Consider the following 11,021-nt stretch of genomic DNA (forward strand, 5'->3'; position numbering starts at 1 on the left):
GCTAACGCATATATTGACAAATCAAAATTGGCACGCAATATTGGGCTGTCAGGTTGTCAATACGCTATTATATTCTGAGCATAAACTTAGTATAGTAGCGTAATAGACGAACCCTGTGTGAAAGTGAGATAACTATCCTTACATAAATAGAAAGACTTAATAATACATTTAATATACGCAGTAAACACTAATTTTCTTAAGATAATTATGATTTAAGAAAACATGTGTTAGATACTAAAATATTGTATACGTGACTTTTGAATGTTTGTGTTGAATTATTGTATGCCTTTTATCTATATTTGTCAAAGGGAAAATTACATACTGCACTAACTCAGTAACACATCTGTAAAACTGCAAATTTAAAGTTTTGTCTCACCGCCATGAAGAGAGTGTTTGTCTACTCGTATTACGCTACATAAGTTTATGATTCTGAGCCTATGTTTAAGATGTCAACTTTTTCCTAACTTGCCATGCAATCCGAAGGTATTATTTTCAAATAGATTTATTCTTAACCCTTTTAAATCACTTTTTATATTGGAGAGGAGGAAAATACATTTACGTATTGAAGACCTCGAAATGGGGCCCATATGTCGGGCTCAGGTGTAAACACCACCTACCGACTAAAAACCTCCTCTGTACTGATAGCTCTAAACTCTAAAGGCTTTAAATCACTGCGACAGCGTGATTTACTAAGATTTCCCCCACACTAACCTGAACTATAATAGAAATACTTTCACTTGGCAAGCAAGCAATAACTTTAGCAATCTGTCATATTAACTTTAATGCTACGTATAAATTGTAATGTTCAAATAGTATATGCTCATGTATACAGTTTAATTTTCTACACTAAGTAGTAGTAATTGTGGAAGCCTGTAGTTAACTCTTTATAATTATGTTAAGTACATTATAATAAATTTAAACTAAAAATAGTTTCGTTAAAGACTCTTTTCGTCAATATAGTAATCAATATTGACGTGTCAATATAAATATAATTTCAGGAGCCTCTTTGGACCGAAAATCTGGAAAGCTGATAGAATCAAAACCTAAAGTACTCTACGAGCAAATGCCTGTTATTTACATATTTGCTATAAACACAACTGCTGGGAAAGATCCGCGACTTTATGAATGTCCGATCTACAGAAAGCCACAGCGAACCGACGCAAAATATGTTGGCTCCATTGACTTTGAGACAGACAGCAATCCAAGACATTGGACATTACGAGGGGTTGCTTTGCTTTGTGACATAAAATAAATCCATCAAAAAAAGTATTAAGTATTTATTTTTAATAAAGATGATTATGTAAAATAACTTGCGTTCGCCTTATCTTTGCCGCGCTCTTGGCGTGCATCATACTGTTAAGAGCACTAATATTGCAGCAGAAATAAATATAGAATTAACAATTGTGTTCCTAGACATCTTATAAATAATAATACAGTAAAAAATATTTTTATCATTTGAAATAAATACTTACATGTTTTTCCATATTTTATTAAATCAACTTTTTGTCGTCACATAGCATAAGACAGACAACACAATTTCGACTATTAACATTTTCAAGAGACAAACATAAATAATAATATATAAATACCATATACGACAAATACAAGACGTTACAATATATAAATTACTATTTTAAACGACAATGTGACGTCGCAGATTTCTTTCACGTGTTAAACATATTTAGAGCATCTTCTTGATAACATCATAAAGTACTAATACGAATGCACCGCCAGTACCTCGGAGGACATTCGAGAAGGCTCCTTTGAAGAAAGCACCTGGACCCTCTGTCTTAAGTATAACAGCCCAACAGTGCAATGTGTTTTTATAGAGACGCTCATTGGCAGGGCGACCTGACTGCATCATCATTCGTCGCCGGACTGTGTCTAGTGGATAAGACGCTATTCCCGCCACGGTTGTAACAGACTGTAAATATTGAATTTTAAAATCAATTTGTGGTTATTATGATCATACATATTTGCATGCAACGCGACTAGATTTTCAGCGCGAAGACTGCTCTTTCGCCAATGCTCAACCTTAATTCAGGTTCATCATGCGGACCGAGTTTTAGGTTTGCCCTAAACATGACTACTGTGTTTTGTTTGTAGTAATAAGGTAACTTCTATATGATTGAGGTACAAAATATTCTGATAATAACGCATTAATTGTGCCATTATTATGAATGAGTCAAAACCATCATTATGGCAACCTTCCTTAAAGGTTATATCATTCACGTGAACTTATACAACATCTGTCTAATCTCAGTATCTCGAATCGTTGCAGCTAGTATTTTATACCTAAATTGAGACTCTCGAATAAACGACAGATTATATTAAACATTTCCCTGGCATAAATTGATGTCACGTCGGTAGAAGTTGTCATATGTCCCATAACATGGTCTTTGCAATTAGAAGATTTGACAGTAAACAACTGTAGTAGACGACAGCGTGCATATTTCAAGGGCCAAGTCCGCACATATGCCTGTGTCTGCAGGTTCAATAGTGGTAATGCATATACGGGTCTTCTGTTGGACCTTGATGGCAATTTTATGGCAATGACAACGGCGTTTCATTTGTCATAATAGATGTTGTAGAGCAGTTTTCTCTTTATTATTACCCGCAGAGTTGCGTAAAGCCTTTTGACCTGATTCCTGTCTGCGAATTTCAGCATCGCCACATGGCACATACTCAAAAACCAATCCCACTATCTGATCCACAGTCTGGTCCTAAAGGATCTTACTTCGAATTAAAACAAAACTGTGGAAGTTTGTGTTGTAGAACATTCTTGTTTTGTGTCCAGGAAGAGAGAGAGAAATTGAATCTTTTAAAAAAGTGCGTAAGTCTAGCATCGACGATGTTATTTCCCTGGTGTGGCAAGAGAACATGGGCCACGGTAATAAGCATTAAGCATTATGAAGTGTGATCAAGACTGTTGATCTACCGGCATAGAGCAGGTTTTTAGCCAGTATACGGGCCCTGCTTATCAAGCATTCAGCCTAAATACATCGATGTATGATGTAGTTTCCTTCTCTCGAAAAAGTAATCATAAGATGATCGACATGTACTTCCTCATGAATGAAATTGTTCATTCCATATGAATGAATATGTGCATTGATTCAATCAGTTCTAAGAAAACCTAGAATGTAGACGAAAAATAGCATACCTGAGCAATAAGCCATGATACGAATATTGACGTGTTCTTTGGATCCGGAAGCATTCCTCTTGCAGTATCGTAAAATCCGAAATAAGTCGCGCGATAAATGATAATACCCTGCACAGAAACTACGAATCCTCTATACCAGCCTATAGGACCATCACTCTTAAGAGTTTTCATCAAACAATCAATCAATCCGTTAAATTCTCTTTGCCCTGCGCCTTTTCCAACGTCTGCGGCTAATCTGCAAATAATAACGACGTTTGGGATAACAAAGTCAATTTCTTTATATCGGTTCGAATGGCTTATTAATTTAAACATTTCTCAAATTACAAGTTTTCACCTTGTTCGTGCGAAATCCAATGGGTAGACGAAACATAATGAAGTCGCACCGGCCGCGCCACCAGACGCTAAGTTTCCAATGAAAAACTTCCAAAACTGTGTATTTTTATCCACGCCCTCTAAGAATAAACCCTTGTACACATCTTTGAATGCAAAGTTTAGTGCCTGCGTCGGAAAATATCTTATAACATTTGCTAAATTCCCCCTCCATAAGGATCCAATACCCTGTTCCTTGGGTATACGAATAAATGCATCAACAATACCTAAAAACACATTGATATTAGTACATACAAATTATGATATTGTACGTGTGCTGTAATAACAATTAGTAAGTTTACCATAAATAATTTTATTTATTTCTATATACTGAGCTATTTATTAATTATATTTTAATTGTTATTTAAATTCTAATTTCACCTTGCAACTTTATGTTATTAATAGTAAGGCAAACAGGTATAATACGCACTATTTATTATTGTAATACTTATATTTATATGATTTTCGGGATATTTGCCGATTCTTCTCGAAATAAGCTACTATGCTAATGTGTGGTATGGTTCAAAATGTGATCGACAATTAACCTTATTGAAAAAAAATCACTTTATTGAGTAACAAATATAAAATACATCCACACCTTTATACCGCTGGTCTGCTTTTATTTGCTTAGAAACGTGCTGGACTTGTAAAATAAGTTTAACGCGTTCCATCGGGGCCATAGCAGTTTTTGAAACCGCAGCGGAAATTCCGCCCGCCAGGAAATCCTTCATAAAACTCGTGGCATCTTTCCCCCCCTCTTTCTTTTTCTCATCTTTTGACATTTTTTCTTGCAAATAACGTGTTCTTAAAAGTGTTTTCAATAATATTACAAAACCATAATATATAAAACAAAATGAATCAGGGATTTTCAAAAAGCAAGCATACCTGTCTTATTGTGAGCACGAAACGTAAATCTGGAAGCATCTAAATATCGTCATAATAAAACAATGATTTACATAACGCAGATAACTAAGATTTTTATTTTAAATGAAAACGATAATACTGATAAATAATTATATATTGGCTATTGTACAAATATTTTGTCAGCCACTTGTGTCAGATTCACAAAAATAATGTGTCTAGTTTTTATTTTTCAAAATTAGAACTGTAAAAGAAGTTTTTATGAATTGCTTGATTATTTTCGTGTAATTTAGCACACTAAGAACAAACCTTTACATAATTTTAGAAAAGTTTAATATGTTGCTTCCGAACACTTCTGTGAACCGATATCTGAATGCCTTCGCACCGTAAAGTGCCTTGTTGGTATGCCTATATGAACATTTTTCGGAGATCTATCTCAACGAAAGCATAAAACGAACGCGGAATGCTTGTACGAGTGACCGGTTTCTGTACGCCAGCACCCTAAAATATTATACTAAGTGCACTCATCACAATGTTGGAAATTAAAACAAAAAATCCAAATGTCATAATAATCATTATACTAAATAGAGGCGTCAAAAAACATACAAACAAATACAAAGCAATTTTTAATACTCTAAAACCATAAGGATTTCATTTTGATTAAAATTAAGTACCTGTAAAGCTTACAGCACACCTACCTTGTAATTTGATCATCAAAATCACTCTTACCAAACATACGATGTAAACCTAAATTTCTAAATTGCTCATGGTGTTGTTGAGACTAGAGAGCGTTTTATTATGAGAATTATTACTCTACAATTAAATTTGATATGTGAATACAAGTACAACAAATGTAGCATAACTAACATCAAATTAACATTTTTTCCTATTAAAACGTTTCGTGACAATCGTGACAATGCAACATCCATGGCTATCTTGAATTACTGTGTTAAAGAATACATAATACTTAGTGATACTTCACATCTCTAGGAAGCGCAAAAAGTGACGAGCAGTGTAGTGTAAGAATCTATCTACAAATTTACGTGTAGAAAATAAAGTGATCAAAAACATTATCGTGGAGAAAATATCTACGACAATCCGCATGCCATTCGTTGCATATGTTGTACACCTAGAAAAAGCGTATCTATAAAATTTTAACATAATATTCATGTCTCAATTTGGAAAAAGTTTTCAACGAAAGATGCAGTAATACCCTAAACCTAAGATCATTTATACGTCTAGATAGACTGAGACAGCTGTGAAAACGTCGAAAATAATTTAGGTTGACAGTTAATCTCCATTTTGAGCAATGCACGCACACTAACACCAACGTAAGGCGTAGCTTGTCACACACACTAACGTAATATACTTGGACCGTTTTCATCGGTTGTCTTGCAGCAAGAGGCTCTATCTAGACGGATAGATTATCAAAGTCCTTAGTGTCGCTAATTACAGAAAATCTTGACAAAAGAAAAAAGTATCTTTCAGTCTTTATTGACCTGAAGAAAGCATTTGATACTGTATCTCTCCCTATCTTTGTACAAAATCTGGAATCTATTGGAATTAGAGGTATATAACTTGCTCTTTTTGAAAATTATTTATGTAATAGGAAACAAAAGGCTAAACTGGGCCAGTGGTCAAACCAGGAGCTCAACGTATCATGTGGCGTACCACAATGAAGAGTTTTAAGTTCCACTTTATTTTTAATTTACATAAATGATTGCTTTAATTTACAAATTAACAACGCTGATCGCTTGAAACTTCTCGTATACTTTTGATACGGCAGTTGATTACGCCACAGACACCTGGAAAGAAACTAAATACGCCGCTGAACAAGGCATGGTTACTAGTTGCCAGTTGGTTGAAATACATCTTGCTCTCAATTAATACAACTAAAACAAACTACATTTGCTATACCACCTCAAAAAAAATTCAGCCCACCCATGATTTGAAATAAAATACCCAACTGTGAAGACTCTGCTGCAAGCAATGTGCGTCACACGAAATACCTGGGTGTTATAGTCGAGTAGCAGCTGTCCTGGTTTCCTCAAATTGAATGTTGTCTGGATGTTAAAGTCTCTTAGATATATAGATTCTCTCGCTCCCTCTCGTTCAGTCTGAAAACTGGAATATTGCATGGCGTTATGATGTGGTGCTGTTAAGATTACTGGAGGTGGAAAGAGCCCAAAAAGCTAATATCAGCTTTGTAACCTATTAACCCTAACGACCCCACGATCACGATATTTAACACAATCGAAGGAAAGACAAAGTTTCAGTTGTTAAACCATTCAGGACTGAGTACTCTAGCATGCATTATAAATGAAGTGCAACCTTTTTATGTAATAAAATAAACAGTTACTCATATAATATAACAGAAACTTACTGGAATGAAAAATTGCATTGTTCGCGGCCTGAATACTACTTACCAATTAATTATAATAATACGGAGTTGCTTTTACGATACATATTATGTTAAAAACACGCACACATGCGCGCTCGTATTTATTTCATTTACTTCTCAGCATTCATTAAAAAAAAGAGCAGATCTTCCTGATACCACCATTCTTTATATTCATAAAAAGAGGTTTTTACCACTATTTGTTTAGAAGAATATTTAAAACAGAATAAGGCATTTTTGAAGAAATACCTACTTCTTTTAGCGCGTGAATCCATTTTTACGATGTGCGCGCACACCGTCACGCAAATGCGACACCCTGACGTTAGCTGGTCAACTAGACCATTTGTATCATACTTCAGCTACCAAGCCTCTTGTAACTCATATGTCTACTGAAACACAACCAATAGACAAGAATTAAATTAATTTCAATATATAATTTCAATTTATATAAAAGTTAAAAAAAAAAAATGACATTAAATTATACGTAATTTAACTTAATTATGCGGTATAATAATAGTTTAATTGGTTGTGTTTAATACCTTGTTTATTACAATATTGTTTTTTCTACCTAACGTACAAGAGGACGAGGAATAAATTTTTTTAAGGACTTTTTGCTTTAATTTTTGCGTAATATTATTATTATAATTAGTAGGTATTCGAATTCAGACTTATGTCCGTGAGATCGATTGTATAAATTCGTCAACACAAAATGTTAAACAATTCAAAGTGGCATCATGTCATTTTACTATGGAATTCGATGTCGGCAAATTCACATATTTATCTATTAAATATGTAATACGACGTGGTGTGGTTTAATGGTTTTCGCGGATGTTTATTTAAACTTATTTATTTTAGACAAAAAATTGTTACCTACATGTGTTTTGTCATGGTTTTCGTGGGTGTTGAAACTCGTCGTTGTGCTATGGAAATGAAAATTCAAAATGGCGGCTGCAGAAATTTATAAACTTTTCGTCTCGGGTGCCGTTTACATGATTTTCGAGGGGTGGCTGCATGAAATTGACAATTTTTGCTTCATGGTGATTCTTAAGGGTGTTGAAACAACACTATTACTACTACTTAAACAAGGCTTAGTTTCCATACTGTTACATAATATGTCTACTGTGTCCAAGCTGACGACGTAGCGAGAACAGCTAGTATTTATATATATATAGATACTAGCTTTCTTAGATTTAGATATATATATCTAAGAAATTAATTAAAATGTATGTACAGTGCTTTTGTCATTTCATGATTTGGACACATAGTGTCGCCTCCATATTGTTTCTGACTGGATAATTGTATGTGTTACCACGCATAATAATCTCACATATATAAATCCTCGGAGTTTTGTTTCCAGATAATATTATAACCTTAGATAATTTATACGTCTAGACAAGCCAGGTTTATTACGTTAGTGTGCGTGTGTTGAAAATAGAGGTTAAGAGATCGCCGCTATTTTTTTCAAGGTTTTCAAAGCGGTCTCAGTCTGTCTGGGGATATAAATTACCTAAGAATATAACTTATAAACTAACAATTGCTTATTTTATTTATTTACATAAAAGCTTTAAGGTAAATGTGTACACTTTTATAATAAACTCCCAGCCACCTGTTCAGACATTATCTATAAATAAATTTAAATGTTTTATTAAAAAATGGCTTTGACGTAAATCCTACTACTCCACAGCTGAATATCTAAGTGATCGGACAGCCTGGGACTAGATTATGATTATTTTATAGCAATAGCAATGACAGTACAATATTGTATATTTTTATTGAAAAGAGCGCAAAAAAGAATGCGGGGAGAGCTTCTTGCGCCGCTTCTTCTCTTTCAGAGCGCCATTTGTTTCCGAAGCGGTAGTTGTATCTAGTAGTTATCAGAAATGACATCAAAAAGAATTCTAAAGAAATCAATTTTGAGAAAATAAATGCCTTTCATGCCTTTTGGGTACCTACTATAAAAGTTGAAACAATATTGAATATTACGACTCACCTAACTATGAATATTAGAAGAGAATACATAAAATAAAACAATAATTTACAAATAATATTGTATTCAAGATAATATGACAATATTTACGACAGCACTATTTCCTTAATTTTAAGTTGTATCGAACGTAGAAAAACTACATACCTAAATATTTTACTCATAAATAGCAATTATTTTGTATAGGTGCATATATACAAGATGTGAGTTTTTAAGGCCAGACGACAATTTTATAGTATTCAAAATTTTTAGTTTTAAAACTAAAACAAATTTATTTCTATATCTCCTAATACATTATATTATGGGCTGACTTTTATGACATATTGGTGATGTTTTTGAACTATTTTTTAATTATTACGAGTAATATATCTATCCATATAATACGGTAACAATAAAAAATAAGACTTAAACAAATGCGAAGTTAGCGTGGCAAGGGTCATTAAGCAATTTCATTACTAGGATGAAATACTGGATGTGACAAGCAGACAATAATATTGTGCAAGCAGATCAAGTCATAGCAAAAACTGTTAGCAATAAAAAGGACGAAAAACAATTTGTGTCCTAGTATGTTTCTGCTAAATTTTGCATATAACTCACCTTAAGAAATTAACTGATATGTTGCAAAAGCCGTACTGAGTGGAATTAAAAAAAATATATATATGTACGAATTTAGTTTGTAACAATATTGATAGAATTTGATCAGTAGCTTATTAATACGTCAGAAAGAATTCAACAATATTAGAAATAATGTGTAAAAGTGTTAAATAATGTCACTATAATCAACCAAATCATTCTCACATCAATGTCTACCACATTCTACTGTATTTTTAAATCGTCCGGCCAAAGTACGCATTTCACGTGTATGTGCTTGGCAAATCCAGTTGAAACTTCATCCTACTGCGTTATACCGGTCGTTAATATTGTATATTAGGAATCAATAATATGTATTAGTATAAGGCCCGGAAATTCCACGCTACGAAAATATATTACATAAGTGCAAACTGCTATAGTTTAAAGTGATGTATCTGTGTTAACCAATCTAATGGTAACTATTGAGTAAAATACAAAAATTACGGTAACCGATGTTCGTCCAACTGCAAAACGTTATTTTAATGACTAACCTAGATAACATAATAAAAGTAAGCTATTGTTGTACACAACTTGTACACACTGTATATATAACGTCAACGAAAATAAATTAATTAGAGTGAGTTTGGCAACGTTCGTGTCGGCATAAATTCGAACTTATATTAGTTGTAGTTATGGTCTGTCACAGAGTACCGATTCACCTTTCACATATATTATATCATTCGATAAATACAATAACTAACTGTGGTATCAATAATTTACATATGGGATTCTGTTATGGTCTGTAATCTGTTACCAATTCATCTTTTACATATAATTTTATATCATTTGGTAAAATACTATAACTTTTCTGTGGTAACAATAATTTACATATGGGATCCCGTTATTGTCCGTCACAGATTGCCAACTCAACTCCTACAGATATTATATCATTTGGTAAAATACTATAATATTTGTCTCTTCAAATGTGGTCCAAATCCCTGTAAATTATTTGAATACTCAATTAATATATTTAGTTTTTAAACTTAAAAGGTAAAATATATTTATTGTAGCGCATTTTAACATACGATTATAAATGTCTTATAATCTATAAATATTACAACGTTCTATAAATATTTGTATAACTTGTATAACAATATATAAAATACAAATCTATATAAGTTTGCAATCATAAATAACATTTTATATATGTTCTTATCAATCAATTTACTGTAACTTAATCATATAATATATTGACAATAAGATTAGTCTTTTACTAAGAAATTACTTTACTGTAACTCACTATTATTTATTTTGTTAGTTATTATTCCGAATTGAAATATACAAAAAAAAGATATAAAATCAATTTATCACAATATCACAGGAAGTGCCTACAGATAGGTTTCGGATTAAATTTTGTTAAACGATTAAAGAGATAAGTGATATGGTGCTGGAAATAAAGTGAATTTTGATTTCGACGGTCAGAGGCATTTGAGTAGGTAAGAATATCCTCAGGAAAAACCAAGTCCGTTGAGGAGCTTTGATGCTCGAATGGTCTTTTCCAAAACCGCCTGTTCAAAAACATACTTGGCAAATTTAAATACAAAAAACCTATTTATCATTGCTCGTTTCCTGAAGTTTTATATTAAAAAAAAATCCATATTTTATATTAAAAAAAAGCC

At 32.8% G+C, this 11,021-nt stretch overlaps 2 protein-coding genes across 3 annotated transcripts in view; one reads left to right on the plus strand and one right to left on the minus strand.

The window, feature by feature from the left end:
* Positions 1-1,269, plus strand: part of LOC126978417 (dynein axonemal heavy chain 5) — a 51,592-nt gene extending 50,323 nt beyond the window's left edge. Inside the window, exon 48 of the mRNA XM_050827187.1 lies at positions 999-1,269. Coding sequence (XP_050683144.1) covers positions 999-1,252 — 254 coding nt within the window. The 3' untranslated portion in view covers positions 1,253-1,269. The remainder of the gene's footprint in view (positions 1-998) is intronic.
* LOC126978445 (ADP,ATP carrier protein 1-like) lies at positions 1,261-5,313 on the minus strand. Of its 2 annotated transcripts, none has more exons than XM_050827239.1 (7): positions 5,089-5,313; positions 4,700-4,891; positions 4,415-4,443; positions 4,128-4,333; positions 3,495-3,756; positions 3,161-3,395; positions 1,261-1,924 (listed from the first exon to the last, which is right to left on the minus strand). In XM_050827239.1, exons 4-7 carry the CDS (start codon positions 4,309-4,311, stop codon positions 1,682-1,684), a joined length of 924 nt encoding a protein of 307 aa, XP_050683196.1. In that variant the 5' UTR covers positions 4,312-4,333; positions 4,415-4,443; positions 4,700-4,891; positions 5,089-5,313; the 3' UTR covers positions 1,261-1,681. The 2 variants fall into 2 exon arrangements, with proteins under 2 accessions (XP_050683196.1, XP_050683195.1); XM_050827238.1 differs by having other exon boundaries at positions 4,415-4,634.
* Positions 5,314-11,021: the final 5,708 nt, after the last annotated feature.

The sequence above is a fragment of the Leptidea sinapis genome, chromosome Z, assembly GCF_905404315.1.
Source record: "Leptidea sinapis chromosome Z, ilLepSina1.1, whole genome shotgun sequence".
In the NCBI taxonomy this organism is placed as follows: Eukaryota; Metazoa; Arthropoda; class Insecta; order Lepidoptera; family Pieridae; genus Leptidea; species Leptidea sinapis.

Coding starts and splice junctions, on each gene's coding strand:
- LOC126978445 (XM_050827239.1), bottom strand. CDS start 4,311: ATGTCAAAAGATGAGAAAAAGAAAGAGGGGGGGAAAGATGCCACGAGT. Junction 3,757..4,127: donor AGCAGACCAGCGGTATAAAG/GTGTGGATGTAT, acceptor ATGTGTTTTTAG/GTATTGTTGATGCATTTATT. Junction 1,925..3,160: donor TATCATGGCTTATTGCTCAG/GTATGCTATTTT, acceptor CAATATTTACAG/TCTGTTACAACCGTGGCGGG.